The sequence below is a fragment of the Mastomys coucha genome, unplaced genomic scaffold (assembly GCF_008632895.1).
Source record: "Mastomys coucha isolate ucsf_1 unplaced genomic scaffold, UCSF_Mcou_1 pScaffold22, whole genome shotgun sequence".
NCBI classification, from domain to species: domain Eukaryota; kingdom Metazoa; phylum Chordata; class Mammalia; order Rodentia; family Muridae; genus Mastomys; species Mastomys coucha.
Window position 1 is genome coordinate 231,522,773 of NW_022196905.1, and position 26,799 is coordinate 231,549,571.

The 26,799-nt window shown below is 41.4% G+C and overlaps 2 protein-coding genes across 5 annotated transcripts in view; both read right to left on the reverse strand.

Moving 5' to 3' along the window:
- The window catches only part of LOC116067860, a 104,369-nt gene extending 84,121 nt beyond the window's left edge, over positions 1-20,248 (reverse strand). Inside the window, exons 1-11 of the mRNA XM_031336871.1 lie at positions 20,108-20,248; positions 17,295-17,499; positions 15,131-15,275; positions 14,606-14,739; positions 12,961-13,114; positions 11,145-11,249; positions 10,106-10,210; positions 7,062-7,100; positions 3,495-3,635; positions 2,107-2,187; positions 900-1,047 (exon numbers count right to left, since the gene is read on the reverse strand). Of these exons, the coding sequence (XP_031192731.1) occupies positions 900-1,047; positions 2,107-2,187; positions 3,495-3,635; positions 7,062-7,100; positions 10,106-10,210; positions 11,145-11,249; positions 12,961-13,114; positions 14,606-14,739; positions 15,131-15,275; positions 17,295-17,499; positions 20,108-20,159 (1,309 nt within the window). The 5' untranslated portion in view covers positions 20,160-20,248. The remainder of the gene's footprint in view (positions 1-899; positions 1,048-2,106; positions 2,188-3,494; positions 3,636-7,061; positions 7,101-10,105; positions 10,211-11,144; positions 11,250-12,960; positions 13,115-14,605; positions 14,740-15,130; positions 15,276-17,294; positions 17,500-20,107) is intronic.
- A 3,177-nt stretch (positions 20,249-23,425) lies between these two features.
- The window catches only part of LOC116069875 (carboxylesterase 1E), a 32,855-nt gene continuing 29,481 nt past the window's right edge, over positions 23,426-26,799 (reverse strand). For 3 of the 4 annotated variants that reach the window (XM_031340867.1, XM_031340868.1, XM_031340866.1), the window contains 3 exons: positions 25,084-25,215; positions 24,094-24,166; positions 23,440-23,783 (listed from right to left, as the gene is read on the reverse strand). In XM_031340867.1, the coding sequence (XP_031196727.1) occupies positions 23,612-23,783; positions 24,094-24,166; positions 25,084-25,215 (377 nt within the window). In that variant the 3' untranslated portion in view covers positions 23,440-23,611. Of the gene's footprint in view, positions 23,784-24,093; positions 24,167-25,083; positions 25,216-26,799 lie in introns of all 4 variants that reach the window. The other variant, XM_031340865.1, reaches the window with a different exon arrangement.

The following is a 26,799-nucleotide window of genomic DNA, read 5'->3' on the forward strand; positions in this document are numbered from 1 at the left end:
ATAAAAAATTAAGGAATTTTTAACTTTTCAAAAAAAAAAAAAAGTAGTTTATGGTTTAGGACACAAGTCAAGTATTCACATACATAAGAAAATTGAAAAACTCCTTGTATTTCTTCTGACAAAGGACTAAGGCGAGGAATCAACTGCAAGAAAAACTATAGAGAATGCTCAGACTCATAGAGATCAAGCAACATACTATTCAATGATGAATGCGTCATTGAAGAAGTCAAGGAGAAGTTAAAAAAAATTCCTAGAACTAAATAGAATGAGACTAAAGCATACCAAAGCCTACTTGATAAAGTGAAGAAGACAGTCCTAAGGGAAAAGTTCTTTAACTCTAAGTGCCTACAGTAAAAAAATCAGAGAGGGAGTCTCAAAACAGCTCAGCAGGTAACGATACTTGAAGCACAGATCAAATGATCTGAGCTCAGCCTCCAGAACCCAGGCAAAGGTGGAAGGAGAGAAGCAACTCCTTGTCCTTTGACCTATATAAGCACATCATGGGACCTGTGAGCTATGGCTCCTGGTGGGTAAATACACATCTGCCTTGCCTTTCAGGAAAAGGAGCCCAAGGTGTTCCTCTTCCTTGTTCTCTAGAGCTCTCCAGTTGCAGCTAAAATGGACACATGCTGGGCAGCTCTCCAGATTGAGGCCTGTGTTTTCTGTATATCACTTTACCTCCCAATGGTGTTGTCTGGGAATGTCTGCTAAATTAAACTGCATGTGGGCCTTTTCCTCATAGATCTTTACTAGCAGAAAAGGCAAAACAGCATTGCTGGTTGTATGGAATCAATTTTGAGGCCTGATCTCAATAGCTTTCAAATCTGCCAAGAAGTAGGCAAGTCAGAGACCTAGAAGTTGAACTTGTAATCATCTCCCATCTGACACTTGAAACTCACCTCTGTGACTTCGAGATACCATCACTGATGGGACACCAAATATCACATCTGCAATCAAGTCCTGGAACAGGTCTTTCTTTTTGGCGGGGTCGTCTGTCCCTCCTAGATACTTCTCAGCGACCACTGGAATCATATTCTCAGAGATTTTCTGAAATGGATAAAAAAGTGACCATCTAACTGGGTGAGGGATGGGGCTTCTACAACCAGTTAAGAAGGATTCACTGATCTAAAGTACCTCAGTGGTCACCAAATCCTCCAGGTATTGCTCATGGAAGTCTGAAATAAACTCTTTAGCTCTTTTGCTTCACTTTCTCTTAATGTTGATGTTAATTAATTGCTATTTGAGTTCAGGTATCTACTCTGTACACTATTATTGTGTCACTGGCTTTGGTGGAAGAGAGACACATGCCTGAAGAGACCTCATAGATTAAAAATTGTTATCCAGTAGATGTTCTTTTTAGCTTTCCCTAAGAAGAACTTGGCTTGTTTGTTTGTTTGTTTGTTTGTGTGTTTTTTAATCTCACCCCTGGTCCTCTTGAAAAAAGTAATTTATTGCTATTTTCCATGTTCTCTGGGGAAAACACATAATTTATATCTACACAATGAAGTTCAGAATTAACCTTTCTTTAAAAATTAAACAAAGGAAAACATGGATCATATGATTTGCTAGTTAGTATTTTTTCTTTAAATTTACAAAGCTTAGAATATCTACCAACCTATAGATCATAGCTCCCCATATGTCATAAAAACAAAACTGAAAATTTTCTAAGTAACCTGGTATTTACCTATCTGATTTGCATCCAAATACCTCCATAAAGAAGACTGATAGAGTGTTTCTGGGAGGGAGGGAAACTGGGAAAGGGTATAACATTTGAAATGCAAATAAAGAAAATATCCAAAAAAAAAAAAAAAAAAAAAAGACTTGTGTCTCCAGTGCCTAGATGTTTGTTTGTGATGGTCTCCATGGTCTTGGTTTGGCTAACTTTAAATATAAGTCTTTTCCTCTAAAAACATATCCTGAACACAATTGAATTTTGACAGGGGAGTCATAAATATGGGTCCAACACACCTAGATGGAAAAGTGGCTAAATAAAAAAAAGTAGGAGCATAAGCATTGGTTTTCCACCATCAAATTGGTCTGTGATTAGAGAACGCCACCAACCTTCTTTCCTTCTCAACCAATTCCCATGATTCCCCAGAGTCTTACAAGTGTTGGGTATGACTTCCACAAGAGGGAATTGGCTGTTTTCTGGTCCAGTTTGCCTTCAGAGAGTGGATAACCCATAAGCTGTTAAACAAATGATTAAGCATTGTGAATCATAGGGAAGGAAAAAGAGCCAAAGACCAACCAAGTAAACCAAAGTGGAATGAGGTGGAGTTGGGGTCTTGACAGGCATTGGAGTTTAAGTTTTTGAGAAAAAAGTCAACAAAACCAATGCATATATATATATATATATATACATATATATATATATATATATATATATGAATACAAGTAACAGAGAAAAGACATTTAATAAAGGTATTGATCACATAAGAAGCTACAATGTTCCTCAAGGCAGTGGTGAAACATTCAGGCCAGGATCATAAAGACGCTGAGGACTCAAAGACAAAGGACATAGGCTACACTCCTGTAACCCCCAGACTCAGGTAAAAAGAAGAAACAAAACCAAACATTATGCTTGTGTGCCTGTGTTCCTATGATGCCCCCTGAGGTCCTTCTGTGTTGCTATTATGGTAATGGTCTCCTATTTCCTAGTGACTGGATGGCTTTCTGAGGTTGATATAAAATGGAGGACTCCCTTTCTCAGTGAGGTCCCCTACCTCTGTCTGTCTTTGTCTGGACAGTATTCCTGGACACAGATGGCTAGCCTTGTCTGGCCTTATCTGAAAGCTCTTTGCTAGGCTTCATAACTCAGCCCACATGTCCCATTCTGACTTGTAGGCTGTATGACAATTAACATGCTGTACTATAAACAATCAGCCCTTTCCATTGGTACCCCTAAAAAAGCCCTTACACACTCTATCCCTGAAACAATAAAGTAGACTCATCTTGCTGCAGTGGTCTCCAGAGGTCATTCCATTGATATTCCTGGTCCTCTGAACCCTGCTTTCCACCACTGCCTCTTTTCTCCCATCAGGCTGGTAGCCATCAGCCTCCAAGGAGAAAGGGGGAGCATACTTCTGCAGAACTCTGGGAATGTGCTGATCCTGTACATGTTTGCAATCAGAGATCTCCTCTGGTTTCAGCATGCCTTCTAACATGGAAGCCACACCCCAGCCTGATATCAGGGCCCTAAAATGCCTGCTTGAGAGAGCTCAGCACTGCCAATAGAAAGCTTGGTGGTGGGCAGCCAGGGCCCTGAGCCACTAGAGTAATTACTTTAGAAAATTTCCAAGTAGTAATCCCTTCTCTGGACTCAATACGCATTAGCAGTCCAAAGGTCTTCATCAAGGACTCTCAAAACAAGTTTAGATGGAAAGTTTTAAGCCTCTTTGAATGTTAGTCATCTGTGTGCATAACCCTTGATCAGAGCAGGGAGGATGATGGTTGAGCCTCTGTGGGGGGTATCTAAGAGGTCTGTACATTCTCACCATTGGAATGATCCAGCCAAACTCTTGCTTGTTGATGCCCACTATGTAGGGGACAGTGTTGAAACTCTTCTCGGCCAGGATCTCTTCTGGTGTCTTTGGCAGCACCACTCCATCAATCACAGTTGGGAGGAAGGGATAGCTCTAGAGAAGACAGGAATTTAGCCTCTATCTAATATTTTGCCATCTGTTACATCCGTGCCCTTTCTAGAAGTCTGAGAGCTTGGTCAACACAAAGAGCCCTGTGGCTATGGCCACAGAAACTCAGTGTCTTAAGATGGACAAAGTCTGGGATTCTCTAAGGGGTGCTAAGGTGATGGTGGTAGGGAAGTCAGGAGGCTAGTTTTCATCCCAAGAAAAATAAATACCATAGAAAAGTGTGTTTCAAAGTTTAGACTATATGTTTAATTAAAAATATCCAAGTATATGTTAATTTGGGTTAATATATTAGTTTGGATTAATTGTGCAATTGTAGATAAGTCTGTAAAGTTGCTGAAAACACTGAATTAGCAAATGCTGAGCCATTTATCCAAGGGGAATTTAAGAGTTAGCTTCCGTGAGCCTCTGGCCACACAATTTCCATCATTCTTCCTTATGAGTCAGTTTTTATTTAATGACACCTTGTATAACACACATCTCTCACAAATTGTTAGTTAAAAAACAAGTTAATTTATAACAAAGGACTATTTGTGACAGGCTTAACATATTTCTGATATCATAGTCTTAGTGAGTATAAATTTATTTGGATTCTGTTTCACAATCCTGCTTTTGTCCTTCTTTATCTTTATCTTTCCTCTCCTTTCCAATCTTTACTACCCACATGATCACTTTTCAGAATGACGCCCTCCCTCTGCCTCCTGACAGCATTACAAGTCTCTTTGTTCTCTTTTGGATGCATTGTGATGTTGTTTCATCAATACTTAATTCAAGACTAAAAGCATCACAGCTGAAGGAAGCATACATCTTACATGTGTTTCCTCTGTAATGTGTCTCACATTCACCCATGTTGGGGGCGTGGAAGCTTTTCATCACTATACTTGAGAATATTGTAAACTGAGAAATTACTTGGAACAGTAACTAGGTTTCAAGATACAGCATTGCATAGAGCATTAAAAGGTTATTTCTGAATACAAGAAAGAAATCAAGAAGGCAGAATATTTCCTCTTTGACTTCTGATGAGAGCCTGGGCATGAAATGACTTGAGCTTCTTGCTACGTGGTTCATTTGGTACAAAAGACTCTTTGCCATAAGTTTTAAATTGGGTTTGCACAAACATTTTAGCAAGTGACTTCACAAATACAGAATTGGTAATTAATGAAGGCAGACTGAGTGTGTTTATCTCTATGTAAACTTAGTGCTTTGGGATGCAATGTTCGGTTTTAGAGGTGGTGAGCTCTCTTCTCAAGCTGTCTAAACTGAGACTTCATTCACTGTTTGTAAAACAAACACACACAAAACAATCAAAGCATCAAGCCATAATCAAACAGGCTGGCAAAATAGAATATGTCCTGGGCACAGTTGCTGCTGCCTTAGAGATGTTGGGCAGTGTAGGGCATCTCCTTGGAGAGTGTTCATCTGAAGAAAAAATATGCTGGGGTCATAAGGAGCCTGTTGTGTTTTGCCATCTGAGCAGGATCTGGGCAAGAACACTCTATACAAACAAGGGAAAAGGCAGGAATTTCCACACAGGAGAAAGGGCACAAATCAAGGGAGCAGAGTCAGTATTCTAAGCTCACCCAGGACAGTCAAAAAAAGCCTAGGCACGAAGGCCTGCCCTGCCCATGATTATAGAGAGAGTCAGGGCCACACCCCCTTTCTCTCCAGTATATGGCTCATCTCTGGTGTTCAGAGATGTGTTCAAGTAGTAGTCTTGTGAATGAAAGGTGTTTTTCTTTACTCAACATCTGTAAGCCAGAAAGCAAAGGTCCTTGCCTCTTTTGGGTCTCCAAACAAAGTCAAGACTTTGTAATCAGAAGGAAAATGACATGTTCTAAAGTGTGTTTACATAGACATGTCTGGTAACCTCATGAAGAATGGGCATGAGGGAAGAACATGGAGGTAGGCATAGTAAAACTGCAGAAGCCAGAGAGCCAAGGACCATGTGGAGTGGTGAATGCATGGAAGACTGATATTAGCCGCCACAAGGCACCCAGCAATTGATAATACTACCCATGAATAACCAAAACTACTCTGTGAGGTCAAGTGCTTGACTTAGAAGCCAGCGGTGTCCTTCTTCCTCCTTATTATGTCACTGATGGTGAGCAAGTCATCTCAGAAAAATATCCCGATTCCAATCACATCTCACCACTCTGCTGTAGTGTGAAGTCTTCCTACCTGGTCTTCCTGAGCCTGTGCTGCCCCTGGCTTATATAGTGAATTTCTACACTGCTGTCTAAATGGACTCCATAGCTAGATACTATGCCTTATGGTTCCAACCACAGGAAATTGAAAAGCAGAAACAGGAAAATCCTAACTTCAATGACAGCCTAGAATTTATAGTAGGACTATGTCTCAAATCAAAACAAATAAAACCAAGGTAGCATAAATATCCAAGCTTCACTTTTTGAAGCTCACTGAAAACTTATCTCTTGCTGAATCAAAATACAAGCCTTTCAAATGCTACCACACTTTCCTTGCCTCCTGAGCCAGAAGCCCAAGGTTTCCTCACCATCTCCCTTCCCAGAACACTGGCTTCCTGCAGCAGGCTTTTGCAGCTGTTCCCTCCTCTGCCTGTAACACTATCTCCAAATTTCCCAACATCTGTCTTTCTTCCCAATCAAGCCATCTCCTGTTTTCTGGGTATATCAAACTACCAGCCAACTCTGTCCCCATCTCCCAATTTATCTTCTGTTTGTCTGACTACCATCACATACACCACATATTTTATTTGATCTGCTGTTGTGCTCTCTCAGCTCCTGGAATGGAAGCCCTCCAAAAGACATAGAGTACCGTCTGTGTCCACTGCTGTGCCCCAGCTGCTACATCATCTCTTGCCAAATGGAGAAATGTTGATGGTTGGCTAACTCTCATTTCATACTCACAGGATTTACAGGAAGAATGCTAGTTGGGACTGTACAACTGCACAGCTAAGGTTACTAGGTGGAAACTACTGCTGAGAGGTTGGGGGGAGATGTTGCACACTGCCAACGTTTCCTGGGTAGAAGGAGAAGGCTGGCTTCTCTAACTTCCACATGATCCCTATATCCTTCCTGTCAGAACTCTGACCCTTAGTGAAGGCTCTTCAGATCCTTCCTCAGACATTTGGCAGTAGAAGATTCCATTACAGCATCCTTCCACAGGCCATGATGGATGTAGGGGATGTAACTGAGAAGTGAGAGGTGAGCCCAGAAGACCCACAGCTGCTGACCAGGAGCCCTGCACTACAAGTTAGGCTAGCCATACCTCTGGTCTTTCTGTCTGTGTTTACTAGTGCAGGCAACTTCCCCTCTCAAAGGCACACAAGAAAGAATTACTATACCACAGTGAAAATTTTTACATTCATACTTAATGGGAGCTAAACACTGTTAAGACTCAATGTTTGTGATCCAAGTGGGGGCAGAGGGTTCTTACCTCTTTTGGGTTTCCAAGTAAGTCCAGTTTAAAAAGATTCTATGAAGATAAAGACAGATAATCTGTTAAAAAAAAAACCATCCATGTACAAAAGGTGATCATTTGAAATGTGCCTCTGAGGTACCAGGGTACCCCTTCCCCTAGCTCTTCCCTGCCTATGTCATGTCGCAATGAGCCCAGGGTGGAACAGGGTGAAGGAGGGGTATCAGAAGCATCCATAAGATGCAGAGTTGGGATTGATGAGCCCTGGAGAGATGTCTGCTGCCTGTGTCTATGTTCCTCTACATTCTGTCCCCCTATGCTTTCCTTCTGGTAGCAATGCCCCAATTTTCCTCAAGGAAACAGTGAAATAATATGAAAGTGATGACATGGACTGGAGAGATAGGGTTGGATGTGGGATGGACCAGAAGAACAGGATGCTTCCCTCTCCCTCATTTCTCAATTCAAGAGTTTGCGTATTTATGTGTGACTTAGGGTGACCATGACCCTGAATGCAGAGAACAGCTCAAGAATGGATATATGATAGTGTCCATCCAAAAGAGCCCTGTAAATCCATTGCTGATATCTGGGGTAGAGATGGCTTTTAAGCAAGTCAGATGTAAGATTAGAGTGCTATTTTCTTTTACTTCCATAAGAGATATGATTATTTGGAAAGAAGACAACAAAGAATGGTGAGCTGGTCTATAGAGACAGGCAGATTCTCAGTGATACATTTATAACATCTGGGTCCAGTCATGTTTTGAATTCTCTATTTAGAATAATCTCAGTTACCTGAAGATTCTGTTATAACCTGTTCTTTTTCTTCTGTTCTAGAATCATTGAAATGAGTGCTTTCATCTTGCATCAGGAGATTCTGGTGCCCCAAGCTCGATGGCACTCCTTCAAGCCCATCCTTTTCCTTGCTGTGTTTGCTAAGGCTTCTGTGGTTATAATGCTGAGTCAGGCAAGCATAGGAAATAGTTTAACAACCCGTGACTCTGCTTGACTTGAGCTAAGAATAGACTTCTCTTCTAACTATGCCTGTGGCAACCCAGAATTCTTACCGTCAGGTAGTTTATGCATACACTCTTCATTTAACAACGTATCTAAGATTGATTGACAACCTAGGACTCCCATCTACACTGAGCTTCAGGTACATATCACTCAAAAGAAGGGGATATATTTTTCTACCCCCAATGACCATAAAATATGCCCTTTAATGGACAATTTCTATTCAAATGCTGTGGTGGTTTGAATATGCTTGGCTCATGGGAAGTGGAGTAATACATCTCATTAGGAGATGTATTACTAGAGGGTGTGTTTGTTGTCTTGTTAGAGGAAGTGTGTCACTGTGGAGGTAGGTCTTTGGAACAGGCACTATTAGAAAAGGCTTACATTAAGCAAGTCTGTCAATCAAAATTGGGATGCACCTAATCTATGTCATCTAGCAACTGAACTCCTTCTTTTGGTCCTCATGAAAGAAAGCTCCAAATGTTTCCTGGAACCCTTAAGTATTCTCACCCATGTGGTCTCTTGTCACTCTGGGCAATGTATTTCATTACAATATGTGTTATCATTTCACCTTTGAATAAAGTTTCCTTCCTTGCTACTGTGAAGTCTATGAGGGCTTGCATCTCAATTTATTGAATAAAAGGCAAATGCCTTAGACTCTCCCATACAGATCTCAACCATTAATAATTACACTACACTTTACCTATTAGGTATCATCTATATGGTGAGGTAACTGCTAAGATCTCCTTCACTATGAGGCATGCCTCCATCAGTGAGGGGTACACTGTCTGTGCATGTGTGTAGACATGTGCACATGCATTCTGGAGCAATGGATAAGCAAATGGAAGTACTCCCTCAATATCTCAGATAATCTCAAGGTGTTCTGGGATCTTGTGCCCCCTGAGTTTTCCTAACTCACCAATTACTTCTGAATAATCTAGTCCTCTTGCATCACACAGAGAGGCTTAAAATATTTGCTTTGTTCCACTGTTAAAACATAGGTATCTAAATTTTGTGAATATTTTGGGATCCTTTTATGAACCTAATGACCAAAGCACCAAGGCCATATTGACTCAATCCATGGACAAACAGGGAGAATCTTGTTGGGGGTAGGGGACAGGAGTATCCCGGAGTATCCATTGTCCAGATAGGTAGAGCAAGATCTCACTTGATTCTTGAGCTTATTTATATCAATGCCCCCCACACACAAATGTGGTAGTTCTTAAGATCTTTTTTTTTGCATGCTCTTTTTTTTTGTATGTTTCTCCTGCTATGTTTCCTTGTGATGGAAGACTCCCATAACTGCCCAACAATTCTCAAATGTGACTTCTCTATGAACTCTCCCTGCTAACTATATTGAATGTATTCTCTATCTGTACTGTCACGCCTAACTCAGTAAATACATGTCTGGGACTCTCTATGAGTAGTTCTCTGTTAGACAGGAAATTGTTAAATTTTTGTCTGCCTTACTTTCACATACTTTTGGATGAATGATTGACAGATGAATGGGTAGATGGGTAAAGTTGGCCAATACACATAAGACAGGAAAGGTGTGAGAAAAAAATGTAGATGTGAATTGGCTGGATAGTTCACAAATTGAAAAACAGGCAAAGAAAAAGTAATATATTACTAACATTTGATGAAAACACACACACACACACACACATATATATATGTGTATATATATATGATGAGCAGAAGTATGAACTAATATAGTAGTATTATAATACATATACTCCATTTAGGAAGTGTAAGAAAATATGGAAAATTTGGCCAGAAAATTATGTTATAAATTAGTTTCTGTATCAAATAATATTGTGATGCTTTTCTAAAAAACATGCTGAACACCTTCAACTCCCAACTCTAGAATAGTGTTTATTTGCAGGTCATTAAGATACATCTTGACACAAAAACGTTCACAACAGTAAGCTTTATAAATATGGAGGGATATCATACAGTTTTCATTATGTTATTATTGGAATACTTCTATCTGAACAGATGAAGATGGGACTCAATTGCATAGAGCGACTATTGCTAGAATGTAAAATACTTACCAACTTTAGCGAGGTCTCCAGGAGTTCATCCTCTGTCTTCTGGCGCAGGCAATGAACCATAACAGCTGATGTGGTAATTTTACATCCAGAAAGAGTAGCAACCAGCTGCCAGAGATCATAGGCAACAGCAGAGGTTAAAAACAACGAGTACAGCATTCTATCCATATTCAATGTTTTTCTCTCTATATCTCCATCCTTCCCTATTTTTTCTGTCTTTTTTCCTGTCTATTATCTATCTATCTATCTATCTATCTATCTATCTATCTATCTATCTATCATATATTATGTATCTATCTACCTATTTTATCATCTATCTATTAAGAAGATCATGCAATTTTTGATGGTCTTGAATGTTTTTCTGTAGGCTAGGTTTGTCTAAAACTTATAGAAGTCCTTCTGCCTCTGTTTCTCAAAGTGCTGGTATTATAGGCAAATGTCACTATGTTTGGGTCCCACAACCTAATTCTAAAGACGAAAGAAGTTTGAAAACTGTACTCTAGACCAGTAAGTCTGGGTAAAGATCTTATAGGATCTTGTTTCGGCTACTAACTGGGATAGTAAAATGACTTGAATACAAAACCAATATCTGTTAATTATTCCCATTAATACACTTATCTCCAATACCATAAACTATGCATACTGTTCTTGGATCTCCATGCTTCTAAGGAGGCCTTTTGTTATGGAGGTTTGTCTGGTGTTAAATATCACTTATTTTGCTTCCTAAATAGTTGGCTGTAGGTAAGTCACTAAAAAATCTTTTAACTTCAGTTTCTCCACACATAGATGAGTGATGATTGTGTGTAATTTTAGGGTGATCTGATATATGTGATGTGCAGGATTGGGGTACATCTGCATACTATGATTCACACAAATATGGAACTTTTAGAATGGTATTTAGACACGGCCATTGCAGTGTTTTTTTCCTCAGACAATCTCCCTTTAAGCATCTCCTGAGCGTTTAAGTTGAACTCCGTGGAAAGAATAACCGGAGGACCCCAGGAGAGCAAAGGACGCAGGTTCTGTTCATAGCAGTACTTACACCAGCAATAGGCTTGACATCTGTTGTAATCAGTGCAGCAGTGAGGGCCACACCACTCTCAGAAATGGCCCTGTGGAAGAGGTTCTTGGCCAGAGGAGATAAGACCTAGCAGGGGAAAGAAGAGATGGAGAATATATGCTTACAAGAATGGTTAGTGGTTCACTTGCTTTTTAAGGCTTCCTCCAGCTGCTCTTCTGCTCTAGCCATTCATTTGTGGACTACGGTGCTGTAGACACAACAGCTCCTCATAGCTTCTGATATGCTTCCAAGACTTCTCTTTGGTTTTGCATTCCTCCCAAGAGACCATCAATGGGATGGAAGCAGTGATCAGAGTAGAGATAGAATAGGAATCAGTTGGCAAGTGCTCACAAGGAAAACGGGAAAGACTGTTAACCCTGAGCTGCAAACTCTGTCCCATCATTTTCATTCTTCAGAATATACCCAAAGAATAAGTATCATGGGGACCTGTAAAAATGTCAAATACTTACTCTTTGTTAATAGTAAAACTTGGAAACAACTTAAGATTCTAATATTATAAAATTTGATGATAAGGTTTTATCCCTACCATGGAATATTATGCAATTATAAAAGATAATACTGAAGAAGTGTTTTATATTTAGAAAAATATTTATGTGCTATTACTGCATATTACATTTTATTTTGGGTAAAAAAATTGAAAATCAAATTCTGGGGAATGTAGTTGCATTCTGGAGAGAAAGAAAATAGATTATGCATGGATGGAAGAAGACAGAAAGAAAGAGAGGAAGAAAGAGAGAAAGAAAGAAAGAAAGAAAGAAAGAAAGAAAGAAAGAAAGAAAGACATATAGATGATATGGGCAGTTAAATAAAATTGTGGCGAAAGACTAGAGAAATAAACATAAAAAATCTTATAGTAATAATCTCTGAGTAGCAGGGAGATGGACAACTTTATTCTTTGGGTTGATTTGTATTTTCTTTTTCTCTACTTAAACATTCTCCCTTTGAATATAAAACCAATATAGGCTTTAAATATACATTAATATTGGTTATTCTCTACTCAGCTCCAAGGTAGTATCTTAAAGCTCGTGAACCTTCTGTATATTCTTTAAATATCTATCTGGCTCAGTCTCATGCACCAAGACATTTTACATCCCCCATCTGCATCTGTGATCCATGTTTGTGTTCCATCCTTCCCACATTCCACCTTCTATCCCTCTACCCCCACACCTACTTCTCTAGGACTCCCAGGTTCTTTAAAGTTGGCTGCCTTCCCTCTTAGGCATGCAAAAGCTGTCAGATCTCCTTGGGGGAAGTTTCATACTATTTTTGGACTTTAACTTTTCCTCAATGAGTAGTTCTAGCTTGATGCCAAACAAGGATACCTGCTCTAACTTATGCTGAAATTTGCATTCCTATTTGTACTTTGTAACCTATGGATAAGGTCCATGAAAATTGTTTGTGTGTGTGTGTCAGAGAGAGAGAGAGAGACCTACAGACAGACAGACAGACACACACACACAAACACATACACAGAGAGAGATAGAGACCAACAGAGAGGGGGGAGAGGAAGGGAGACAGAGACAGAGAGAGAGAGAGAGAGAGAGAGAAGCTGGAAATTCCTGAGTGCTCATATGTGAAACTAAGCTTGAGCTTGAGCTTCCCAAGGGCAAAGGGGCATTTGGTCATTAGCTGTCTGCCTTCTAAAGGTATGTTGTGATGGTATGTGGCATATAGTCTTGTAAGCAAAGATGCTCATATCTGGATTGGATGGTGGATGGTTTTTAGGAGGTTCAGACACATAAACTTGGGGATTTTACCTGGTGCTAGGAACACTTACAAGAACAGATACACTGAAACCTCCTGCCGACTCTCCAAAGATGGTCACAGAGCCTGGGTTGCCCCCAAAGTTGGCAATATTGTCCTGGACCCAGCGTAGTGCAGCCACCTGGTCCAAGTGACCCCAGTTCCCCCGACTGTGTTCATCCCCAGTGCTGCAAGAGAATAGGTTAGAGTCAAGGCTAAGATGTCATGACAAAGCTATCAAGGATCTCAATTCCTCACATGAGCTGGGGCCCCCAAACACTCCAGATTCAGGCTGTGCACTGCATCCATGACAAGGAAGTCGATCTGATTCTCATCTCTGCAGTATTGTTCTATATAGGGCTCTATGCTCATTTTCCAACAGCTATGTACCAAGGAGTTAATATGGCACCCAGCACTCTTCAGAGCTAGAGAACAGCTGAGAAGAAACCTCAAATCTCAGACCACACTCAGCCCACACTGCAGACCAGGATCCAGCGGATGAATAGAGAGTGATTTCAAATAGTAGAAAAAGAAAAACATGCACACCCTGTGACAGATGTGGGCCTATGGGCGTGGCATTTTAAGTAAAGAACCTCTTGGAGGCAGTGGGTTTGGTGGAGACCTGAATAAAATGAAGACACAGGTCTCCTGAGTATCTAAAGAATGGAATTTAACCCAAGAGAAGCTACAGGTGCAAAGGTCCTGGGTGTGGGAACAGCAGTATGAATGTAGCTGCTGTGAGCTTCGGAAAGCACTTCTGTGTTATAAGTAATGGTCTCAAGTATCATAAGTATAGGTCTCATTACATTGTAAGTATAGGTCTCAACAATCTAGAGACATTGTACAGAGACATGACGGGGCTTCCTGTCTCATAGAACACTCTGAATGGAACAAGCATGGTATTAAAATGGCAAGTGTGTAATAGCAAGCTACTCTAATAATTATCCCTGCCCCAGACTTAGGGCTTAGATTAGAGTGTTAGCAGAGAGTCATAGTAGCCGCTTTGGCATAGATATGTGCTGTTTCCCAGTAGTCCGTTGCTAGGATTCTAGCTTCTTCTATTGTGGCATACTATTTTTCTGTGAAAGAACATGTAACAGGTGTGGTCAAGGACAAAGTGATTATGTTCCTGAGTGCACGGCTCTCAGAAGAGATCTATACAGCATTTATAGAGCCTAGTTCATCAGAAGGTACTTTGTTATAAAAAATTAAAGCAAAACAGGATCTGGGCTGGAGACATGGCTCAGTACATAACAGCACTTACTTTTCTTATCAAGTACCAGGCTTGATTCCAGCACTCAGTGGTCCCCATACCAGAGCCACAATCCCAGAGGATCCGAAGGTCCCTTCTAGCCTCTGAAGGCATCAGTTACATGGTGCACAGACATATATAAGCAGGCAAAACACTCATATGCATCAAATAAAAATAAATAAATCTTTAAAAATTAAAGTAGCAAGATGTCCCCTTGCCCTAAGCTTCCAGCCTCTGGTCTTTTTACTTACATCTCTTCTTCTATGATGTTTTTCTATGCCAAGGGCCTTCAGTAGTAGCTCAGATGATGGAGCCAATCTTTAATTTCAGTCTCTCATATCTTGTGTTATATAAAACTGATCTGTAATTAACTAGCTTCAGACAGATGTAATGGCTAAGGTGGAGAGAAGACAATCCAATATCTTACCTGAAGAATCCCCAGATGCCAAGGCGATACTGAATGGTCACCACCACCACATTTTCGTGGGCAGAGAGGACCAGTCCATCATAAGTAGATGCCCCACCCACTACCAGTCCACCGCCATGGATCCACACCATCACCTGGACAAGAACATAACCAATCCTGCATCCCATAGGCTCAGTGCACTGAGCCAGTTTTTGATGCTGCTGGGGATTTGGGTTATATGATTTGGTCACCAGCCTCTAGGCTATGGTCACTGTGGTCACCACTAAAATCACACCAATAACAAAAACAACCCATTCTTTTCATTCTATTTATGTGAGAAATTTAGCAATTTACGATGCGCATTCCAAATGTACCACGATCTCCTTTCAAAATTAATGTCACTGGAAAACTTTGAGGTCACCCTGTTCTTAAATAAGCTCTTGCCCATGAGCTGTTGCTATCAGCTGCCTTCAACCCCTTTCTGGTTGCCCATGAAGAGTTGGAGACTGGAACTCAGATTTCTGGTCCAGTGGTCCCCATACATACTGGTAATCGGCTGTTCTTTGTCAAGTCAGCGGGAGTGTAAATATTCAGGTAGAGGCAGTCTTCAGAAAATTGTAAAGGAACGTTCTCCTTCCTGTTGGTGAAAAGCTCTGAGAGCACCTGCCCTCCAACAGCATCTTGAGAGCACCTAGAAGGGGAGAGAGCCTATCTGAGGATCCACGAGATTGAACCTTGGATATATTACTCAGAACCTGACCTTGTACTTGGAGTTTTGAGCACATAGCTGAAGTTGTCCTCATTGGACTGGAGTCATTGTTAGGGGTAATAGAGTCTTTATATGCCTGGTAGAACTACTAAAACTCTAGATTCTCCTGATCATTTAGAGGTAGGACCTGGCATCTCTCCCTTCTGGAGCCTTTGGAGTACTATGTACCATACAGAGAGAGGCACTCATCATATACTGACCTCATATTCTCTAGACAATAGTGTTCCCTGCACTGTTTGGATAGGGCCCTGCACCCTGCTAGACTTGTTCAGTGGGTTGTGGCAATGCTTCTGTGGGTAAACATGCTCCCATCCTTGGGAGTCTTCTATCAACCAGAAAAATAGGCTGGAGGTGTTATCTTTGGCATAAAAAGACATCACTCTGGTCCTGCCTCCACCACTGACATTCTGAGTAATCTTGGCTGAATTTCTTGCTGGCTCTGGCTTTTATCTGCCAGGGCCAGGTGAGGTGAGTAATGTCTCTCAGAGTCTCACCATCTGGCCTACTAAGGTTCTTTCATCTTCCCATCCCATCAACAATCATTGTGATCGGTCTTGATTAAGGGCTCCATAAGCCCATTGTAGAGTGGAATTGGTAGCAATAATTGAATGCTTCATAGTTCCAGGCACTGATCAGCTTCTCCTGGAGTAGGAGTCATTTAAGACACATCAGCCCCAAGTGTCCATTATCCTCTTTCACAGACGGCACCTAGCTTCCAATATGTCAAAGAGAGCGTGGATGTGCTCATTTGTCAAGCCTCCACAGAGATCTCATGGCAGAAGTGGAATAGAAAAGGTGACTTTTATGTCTCTAGCCTAGGCAATTTTCCTACTCAATGGGAGAAAGGAGCATAATTCACAGAACTAAGAACTGAATGACCAATGAGAGGTGAAGCATTCAACTTCTCTATTGTTTAGAACTCTCAAATAAAGACCAAAGTTGTATTCTTAAATTCTTAGTATCTCCTGCCTCTTACCTAATACACACATGCCTTGAGCAAGGCAAAGCATGGAGAGAGTCCCTCTGAACAGGACTTTTCATGTTTGCCTGGGAAAAGGGTGTTCAGTTTAGACATTTCTAGAGATAAACTTAATTAACTTCCTATTCTTTGACTCAGAAATTTCACTTCTTAAATTTCTCCCCAAATCCCCGTGATTACGTGTAATGATTTGGTTACAAATTCATCACTGTGTTGTCTTCCTGGCAACAACATGGAAAGAACCCAAATAAAAGATTGGATACGTAAAGTCTAATTTCCTATTCAGTTAATATAACTGCTATTCATTGACTGTTGCATTGATAGTGTAAAATAATATTGATGTTAATATGTGCAAATAGTCACGCAAATTTTCCGTACTCATAATCCCTATATAAAGGGAGGACAAACACAGACACAAGACTGGAAATATGACCTTAAATGCTCACAGTAATTCTAAGTAATTGGATTGTACCTGGTTTTTAACTTTGTTACACTTGCTTCTGTGTATTCTCCTGCCTTTTCTGTTTTCAGTATTTGTGTCTTATATTTGCAATTAGAATGGAAAAAATAGCAAATGATATTTTAGGAGAAAAGCATGCAGTAGTAAGGACACCACCAGCAGTGGAACCCTTGAATCCTCACAAGTACCTTGCCAGGGGAAGAAACACTGCCTGCACTGATGCTTGCCAAGGGAAGAAACACTGCCTACACTGATGTTTTTAGGTTATCTGGACTCCTTGGGCTTTTCAGTTGGCTCAAAGATTGAGTGGAGGACAGGTATTGTTCCGTGGTGACTAGGTGGCTGGATGGATCTAGGCATGCGAACTTAAAGTCACGCTCAACTGCTCTTGTCACTCATGTAGTCCCACCCACCCACTCCCAAGCAATGCCAAGGTTCAAGAGAGAAGAATAAAACATCTTCATCCCCTTTACATTGAAATAGGCCTACCCCAGTGGCTTACATAGGAGGGTAGGAGGTGGTGTTCTTCACGAAGCTCCAGGGCTCTGCAGGCTGTGGTGGAGCAAACCTCAAGGAGCCAAGAGGGGGCTTGGCAAAAGGGACTCCCAGGAAAACAGCCACAGGCTGTGGGAATCCTTCTAAGCTGACGTACTTCCCCAGGACCTTGCCTTTAACAGTGTTCACCACAGGTGGTGAGGATGGGTACCCTGTTAGACAAGAGAAAATAAGGATACATCAGTAAGGAAAAGGTAAACTTGCATTCTTGGGGGGTTTGTCACTTCAGGACTTATGGCATTGTTAAAGTCACCCAACCCCTTCCAGGTCTTATTCCCTTTTTACATAAAGTTAGAATGAAGAAAATTGTCATCATCTTGGAGGGCTGATTAAAGACTAAAATGTATTGATGTCTTAAAAGCATCCAGCCTAAGTCACTGCAGAAAGAGAGGTACCAAGCATGAAAATGAGTTTTAGTTTCTGCTGGAAATGTTCATCCACTAGGATCCTTTTACTGAGCTGCAAACTGGGTGAGAAGATGGACAAGAGGTGGTCCCTGCCTTCAGGAGGCCTCACCTTGTAGACATGGCAGCAGACACACTCGATGTAATATTGAAACGCATGATAGTTTGTCCTGGGGTAGAGCCAGGTAGGGGATACAGCAGTTGGAAGAGAGATCGAGGCCTCCTGATTGGTCACACAAGAGTTGTGACTTACAGTGTGGGGAGTGGCTAATGGAATGGGAGGTGTGGGAATGACATTGCAGGAAAGAGAAAGAGTGCTGTGGCTCACAGACAACACATAGTATCCTATGATTGCCACCAGGAGGAGTCCATGACAGAGGAAAATAATCCTGGAAGAGAAAGAGCACATCAGGGAAGACACTGGAAGACTGAGTAAGGGATTACATGTTCTACTTAGTGAACACGTAAGCAGGAGAAATGGTTCTGTGGTAAAGTAGACAACATACTTCTAGAAGATCTTTCTTGGGGTTCTTAGCTCGGTATTCCAGAGAAGAGAGACTGAGCATCAAAACTATTTGCTCTATTGCCTCCGTTGTTGTAGAACAGACAGTCTCTTCAGCTTCCTCGCTCTTCTCTTTTTACCCATTGTGGGACCTTCACAAACCAACCTGGTCCTTCTTTCCATGGTTGGTGGACTTAGAGACACTTGGTCATGGCCCTCCTGGTGTCCTCTTTTGTCTGACCTCAGGGGTCTCAGTTTGTGAGAACATCCTTCATTGGGCAAGGCCTTTGAATTTAGACAAGATGTCAACTTCCTCAAGGCTTGTGACCAGAAAAGACAGGAAAATTCCAAATTCAGTGGGAGGTGGTCAATAGAACTGAAAACTCCTCATCGGAATCCAGTCTCTGTGTCTCATGCTATCAACAGCCAGATGCATACTGTGAATATTCAAGTTGTTGTTACTAGTTATTCTTCCTGGTAGACGTGTACCTACAAGATCTATGTTAGGACATTCTGGAAGACCACAGAGAGTGGGGTAAGATGCTGGCAAGTGTTCAGCACTTCTATGAGGAGAAGGAGGGTAAAGCCTGAGGAGAAAGAGCTTGGGGTAGCCTTTTCCAGCTCAGTGATGGCCCACCCTGAAATGGGTAGAAACAGATTCCCTGGGGTTATATTCCTGGGTCAAGTGAATACACAGCAATGGCACAAATATTATGTAATTATGTATTTAAAATTATGTAACATCAGAGTGCAATACTGAATATTTACTGTGTGCCCAAGAACATTCATTCTCTTTACACAATTTCTCAAAGGAGCCTTGCCAGGTGAACAGGCAATATTTCAAAGCACCAAGCATCGACTGTAAAAAGGTGAAAACAGAGTGACATTGCAGGCTGAAGGAACTGGGATCCCCAGGGTTTAACTAATACAGGTCCCATCCCCAACCTTATCTAAGTCTCTTGCCTGGGCCAACCCCCTGTCCTGATCTCCAAGATCTAGACATTAAAAAAAAAAAAAAAGAAGAAAGAAAAGAAAAGAAAAACAAAAAACAAACAAACAAAAAAAAACGAACACAGCCCCACATCCCCCAAACCTCTCAAAGAACTCCATGTAACCACCACCACTCCCATGCCACCTCACTCCTGTCTTTTCCAGGTGAAACTACTATGGCTCTTGCCCCTGCCTCTCCACTGCCCTGGCCTCCGACTAACCTCTTTGTTTCCTCTTTTACACCATTCCTGCGACCTATCTCTGCCTTGTGGGAACTTCAGTAGAACATCATCATCTCAATTGTCTGATTTAAGCACATTGAAATTTCTATCAGTCCATTAAGTTTTCAGCCAAACCTTTGCCTACCTCTTAACCTAACTTTTCCTCTGGACCCAGAGCAAAAGCAACCACTCATTTTGTCCTCAGTGAAAAGGGTACTCCTGATATTTCTGCTTTAGAGGTGGAGTCCCCTAGACACTGTATCACCCAGGCATTGCAAACTCTAGGATATCAAGTTGGAGCCATTGATTAGGAGCCAGCCTTATATCTTGCTCCTGAGTTTATGCTTTCAGTGTTCTGCTCAGCCTCTCCCTACAACCTGCTTGCAACTTGACTAAGAATCACAGGGAAACAGGCTAAGCTTTTATCAGCTCTCCTGTGCCTCCTATGGCTGGGTACCTGGGTGTCTGTCCTCCTCTATGTCTCTGTGAGAGTCAAGCTCTTTGGACTTGGATGTAGCCCTTCAAGTGCAGAAAGCAAAACTCACCAAGGGACTGGGACTATTTTGTCCACAGCATCACCCACGGTGCCCAGAACAAATACTGAAAATGTACATGCAGACATTTGTAACCCAGAACAACTTACCCCAAGCTGTGCACGCAGCAAGAGAAAGCCAGACCAGAGGGTAGAGGCCCATTGTGGAAGGACAAGAGCTCAGCGGGTCTGTGAGCTATCTGCTGCTTTAGCAATGCTTCTGTTGTGGTCCTGGGGACCCGCCTCCAGAAGTCTTGCTCAACCAGCTCAGTTATGTAATCTAAGAAGACAAAAAGCTCTCCCTTCCAAAGAGCTCTCTGGGTGTCAGTGGGGACCTCCAAGCCACGCCCACTAAGAGTTTACCCAATTTTATCTGAACAGTCAGTGCCCAATACTCAGATTACAAATGGCCAGAAACCCATCCAACAGCTTCTTACATAAGCACCTCTCCCTGCAGAGCTTTCACCTCCATTCAAAGCACCTTGACCTCTCAAGAGCAGACAGCAACAGGCAGGTGCCTGAAGGTAGTGGGAAGTGTTGGTCTGGGGTCCTTTTACAACTCTGAACATTTTAGAGTACCTCACATTTCCACTCTGCACAGCTGGGAAGTGAGGACTGACACATTTCTCGGCCTCCCTGGACTGGCATTTCCTAGAATCCATATTCTCAAGTTTGGAAGGAACCTCCCCCTCTACCAACCTTCAGATGATTTCTAAATTATCTTCGTAGTATTCCTGCCAAGTGACCTGGCTGGGCACAGTGCATACTAAGGTTCAAGGAAGTTTACCCACTTCAGAGAAAGAACCTTTGGACATAATGTTCATATAGTAAACAAACTCCACTGGCAACAAATATTGCTTCTAACCATTCATGCATGCACGTATGCACTGATTCTTCAAACATTTGCCAAAGTGCATGACCTCCCTTTTTGTGGGGATGTACAACAGCAGGTGGGTTGGTGCATCTCTGCAATTACTGGCCCCAGCCTGTTCCAGTGGTGCAGCCTCTCTCTTCATTCTTTCCTGCTTGGGTACCTCTTTTCATTCCCCTTTTGTGTATTTGGTTGTTTTACCTAATCATTTACTTTTAAGTTCTCACTCTGCATTACTGGTTATTTGTTTGATTTTGGAAATCTTTAATTTCTTTAAGATCAAATCTTTTCAACAGATCCATTTTGGAAAAAAAAATTCCATGCACTGATAAAATAATAGATGTTCTACAGCTCTGGGAGGTACTATTCTGTGGATTTAAGTCCATTTGATGCATAATTATATCTTCTTAAAGACATAAGACTAAAGTTAGTCATGATACAGAATTTCCTCCAGAATCACTTTTGCTTCATCTGGGTCCTGTATGTCATATTTCCATTTTCCTTTCATTTAAGGAATTTTACAGCCTTCTCCCTCTTCCCCCTATTTCCTCAGTGAATGGACTTAAACTCACACAGCGGAAGGAGAGGATAGAATCCCACACATTGCATTTGTATTGCTCACCATGAACAGCAGGGTACATTGTGAGTGGAGTCAATTGTAGCCCCTCAGCGACCTTGATCACAGGCATAAGCTGGTGTGGGCAACACCCCTGTCATCTTTACAGCCATTCCTGGGCTGCACTGTTGGTGGGATGCATCAAGGTTTGTTTTTCCTGCTAGGAGGAGTGGAGTTGTGGTATGCTGTGCTGTCACAACACATATGCTGAGTGTGGTGGGTGATGAAACTGTATCCTTCCTGTCCACTGGGTGTACTGCAAGTCTCCCGCTCTATTACACCGCCTCACTTCCTATCAGCTCTCGGTTTACTGGCTGGTTTCCTGCTGCACATTTCTCTCAGTGGGTTGTTGGGAGTTTGTGTTTTGTTTTGCTTTACTTTGCTCTGCTTTGCTTTTCCTCAGGAGTAAACAGGTTCTCAAGGCAGTCCCCAAACAGAATTTTGCTATGAGTTCATGGAGCTATGAAAATGCAGGAAGCATTTCTCCCAGAGGAGCAGTTTCAGACTCCAATTCTTTCTAATGGTGTCTTTGTCTCTTCTGAAAACACCCCATGAGCAGGGTGTGTGAGTTTCTTCTATGTTTTATCTGAAATTCCCAGTCTGCTCGTTCAGACACTTGTGTCATTACTCAGTCAATATGGGCTGATCATATTATCTCTTGATAGTGGGATTTTCTTTTCTGAGGCTGTAATTTTTGCATTTATTATTTGATATAGCGTCTAAAAAAAGAAACTGAATAGATGGTATTTGTAAGCAAACAGGAGCATGGTTGGGTTTTGTTAGTCTGGTGAAACCTCCATTGTTTTATGTAGTGTGTGTGTGTGTGTGTGTGTGTGTGTTTTAAAGAGCTTGAATATTTGTGGTATAGTATGTAAATGGTACAGGTCATATATAGTATAGGATTTTTTTTTTTTTTTTTTGGTTTTTTTGAGACAGGGTTTCTCTGTATAGCTCTGGCTGTCCTGGAACTCACTCTGTAGACCAGGCTGGCCTCGAACTCAGAAATCCGCCTGCCTCTGCCTCCCAAGTGCTGGGATTAAAGGCGTGAGCCACCACCGCCCGGCTAGGATTTTTGATCTCTCCCTGGCTACCACAGTACCTCCTCCACACTATGCTAATGTTAGCCAGTGCTTTGTTTATGCTTATTCTGAAAAGCTTATATCCTGCTCAGGGATCTTTCCCATGCTTTTATTTTCTTCAGTCCGATTTCTGAAACTGGTATCCAGGAGCTGCTAATTTGAATATGGTATCCAGTCCAGTTCCCAGAATTTCTAGGAGGATCCCATGGTTCTGTAAACTGGACTGCAGATTTCTCTGTGACTTTACCCTTCCTTAACATCAAAAGACAGCTGGTAACACTACCCAGGAGAGTTTCCTCCCATTCTCCCCAGGGTACATGCTTAATTTCCCCACTCAGCTTCAATAAGTCTTCACCAAGCATTCAGAGGCAAAAAAAAAAAAAAAAAAAAAAAAAAAAAAAAAAAAAAAAAAAAAAAAGAAAAAGAAAAGAAAAAAGCCTTGTGCTTTCCCTTACAGGTTTCATTCATTAGGATAAGAGAATCTGAACAGGGCCTTATGCCTTTCTTAGGCTTCATACCTGCTCAGGATTTTTCTCATAAACTTATGATAGATATACATGGAGAAATCAGTTATGTGTGTAACTCCTCCTTGGATCTGTGGTTCCTGGGACCTTATAACTCTCCTATTAGCCTCCTCTTCTCCTTAACAACTCACCAAACCCTTTAAATTTCTTCATGTATTGATGTCATCACTCAGAAGCAAATAGAAGGTGAGCCAAAAAATCCCTACTTCTTTCCCCCGTACTTGTCTTCCTTTAGATTTCTGGATAATCATACCACAAATGGATTCTCTGCAGAAGCATCTTCCTATGACATTGCTTCTCTCTGAGGAGCATAGATTCATTTCCAATCTAGGATATTGGTTTGATTTATGAAACAAAGTTTATTTTTCAAATTAAATCCACATATACAAATATTCTCTCCCTGGCCTCTCCCCACTCCCACCACACAGTTCTGCAGTCTCCCCAAAGCCTTGGCCACAATCATCTTCCACGTGAGGTAGTCTCATTTGGGCTCCCCCGAAGGCTGAGGCTGGCAGGGCCTCCCATTCACAGCTCAGTGTGTTCTGTCTGCTGTGGCTTCTTAGCCAGAAGCTCGGTCCAGAAAGCCACTTCTTTTTCTTTTATCTTCTGAGCTTGTTGGGTGGTGGCTCCAATCTGCAGATAACCTTCCCTTTGGTCATACTCTGGCCAATGGGGCAGCCCCTGGCCATTGGGATTCCTGGGAACAGAATCAAATAGAATTCCTTAAAGCTGTTATGTGTTCCCTACATTCCTGTGATATTTATAGGGTTCTCTGGTTTATCTTTCCTAAAGACTTGTGCACCACAAATAGAAAATAACAACAACAATAACAACAAAAAAAAAAAAACCAAAAAAACAAAAAAAACCAAAAGGAGCACCATTGTCAGAGCCATGGGTCACAGGGTTGGAGTCAATCACTTACATTTTAAAAGCTACCTCTTCCTTAAGGGTACCTTACTGTCTCATCTCACCCATTAACTTGGCTCCATCAGCATCAGCAGACTCACCCGTTCCTAGCAAAGTTTGCCCAGAATTTCATCATCATCTTGCTGAGACTGATCTCTTTTTCTGAGGTACCACCTGTGAGGAATAAGAATAATCTTTTTTGACTCAGTTCATGGTTCATGAACTAATGAGAGCAGTATCACTCAAGAGATTATTAAAAGAGTCGAATTTGGACTTTTACATTAAAGCTGTGGAATGGAAATCTTCATTGCTAGAGGACTGTGTTGAGCAGGTGTATACTTTCAGAATAACTGACCTACCACACAGCAGGCATGCAGTATAGTCTGCTGTGATCATCCATGCTCAACCTAGTCTACCTGATATGAAAATGCCACAGATGAAGAATTCTGTGGATCACAGGGTATATGGGATTTCTGGGCCTTGCATCTTTTCTTATGTATTCCCCACAAATCTACAATTAGTTGTACAATGGCCCTAAGATGTAATCTTGGGAGCTACATGGAGAGTGTCATATAAAGCCATGAGGTGGTTCACAGTCATGAATTATAGGAACTACTGGAAGTTGAGGTATTGAAGACATTCTGAAAGGTTTTTTTTAAATATTATATTATTAATTACAATATAGGTAAGATATCACATGCAGATAGGTATGTGTACCGGAAGATTGATGCACATGACATCTGACCCATCCTTTACTCATATTCTGGTATGTCATGTTGAGTAGGAAAAGCTTGACCTCATCCGCATTCACACTCTGAAATGTCATTATGGATGGCGAGTGAAGCAATTCTCCTGCTGCATTACTGGTCAGGATCTTGCTATAGAGTATTGCTGGCTGTTCAGGAGCGTGCACCTTTCCTTATGTATGCTGGAGTGGGAGAAAGCCTGGGAACTTGAGAGTTGAGCTCATCTCTGTTACACTGAGTTGAGAAATGAATATCAAGAGAGGAGGAGAAATATGCTCAAGGCCATAGAAGCCTTGGAACACAAAGCTCCTAATCACAAGCACACGGGCAGCAAAGCACTATTACCTCTTAAAATTGGGGCACCAAAGACAGAGTAGATTTCATCTCCATGGTCTCCTACCACCGTATCTGGTTTCATTTCTGATGAGAAGCTTGGACGATATTGAAACTCATACATGTATGTTGGGGCCCCAGCATCTGAGAAGACACAGATTCACATACCATTCATATAGCCAGACACAAACTTGGATGGTATCAAGGCCTTTATAATACAGACCTCTGAGTATCAGTGCAAACAGAGAAACAATTCTATACAAGCTTCTTGATGTGCTTAGCACTGTGCAGTTAGTGGAAGGAAACAGTGATGTTCATGTGAGGGAAAAGATTTATGAATGTGCTGCATCCAGTAAGCACACTAGATTGTTCATTGATAACCTGCTAGTGTCCATTCATTTCAAGATCCACACCTCGCTGGGTGTCCTCCATTCAGACATGTTTTAAGCAGTCTTGGTGTTTTTCCCCTACCTGTTCAGAAACATGTGAGGCACTTCCAAGACATTTGTCTGAAAGAGAGGGTTTCTAAAGATAAATGCATGCAAACATGGAGCACTAGTTACTTTTGTCTCAGGAGTACAATGCTGGAGAAAGCTCTCCTTCATAAGTGAGAGAAAACAGCTTTCTCAGACAAATCAAATCTTATGAAACTCACCACTCTAGACATTTACTTTTCTCATTTAAGCACAAAGATAGAGATGGATGATACAAATGAAAACACAAAAGTCAATGATATGGAGCAGAAAACAATATTCAGAATGGCCAAGATGATGAGTAGAGGAAGCTTATTCTCAGTACAGGGACAAAACAAGAGTATTGTGAAACATAACTAAGTCAAATGACAGCTACAGTCGAAATATTGTCATTACAAAGTGATGTATGTTCTGATCTCAGACACATAAAAGTGTACAGTAGAGGACAATGAAACAGAGTTGTTCTAGTAAACTCGTTCTTGGCATTCTAGGCCAGAGCATCTCCATATTAGAGGATATGACGCACCAGAGAGGTAGGGTGTAATAAAATCCTAAAGGGGCTTCAATACAACAGCACTGTCAATGATGGCTCATTCAGATAGAAAATTCCTAGGGAAATGGATCTTGATCAGTATTTGGGGAAGAATTAGTTTAATAGCTTTGCATGCAATATTCCACCTAACAATACATATTATTTTCAAGCACTTACAAAACATTCTCTTGAACAGATCCTATGCGAGGACAAAAAGCAATAGTCAGATAATACAAGAAGACTGGAATTAGAGACAGCATCCTTTCTGATCACAATGGTTTCAAATCAGGCATCAACACCAGGAGCATTTTTAGATAACCGACAGACTCTTGGAAAGAAACATGGTCCTGAGCCACTAATATGTCTGTTATGAAACTAAGGGGGAATTTTAAAGTCTATTGGAACGAGGGTGGAGCATAGCTCATTGAGGAAGAACTTGCCACATAAATGTGAGGATGAGTGTTTGGATACCCAATACGCATGTCAATATAGTCTGCCTATGGCATTACAGACTTGTGTAATCCTAGCATTCTGGAGACATAGATGGGGATCTCTGGAGCACTCTGACTAGTTATACCAGCTGAACTATCGAGTCCTGAGTTCAAGCCAGAGGCTCTATCTCAGGATATAATATAGAGAGCAACAGAAGTCTGGTATTCACACACACACACACACACACACACACACACACACACACACACACATACACACACATACACACAC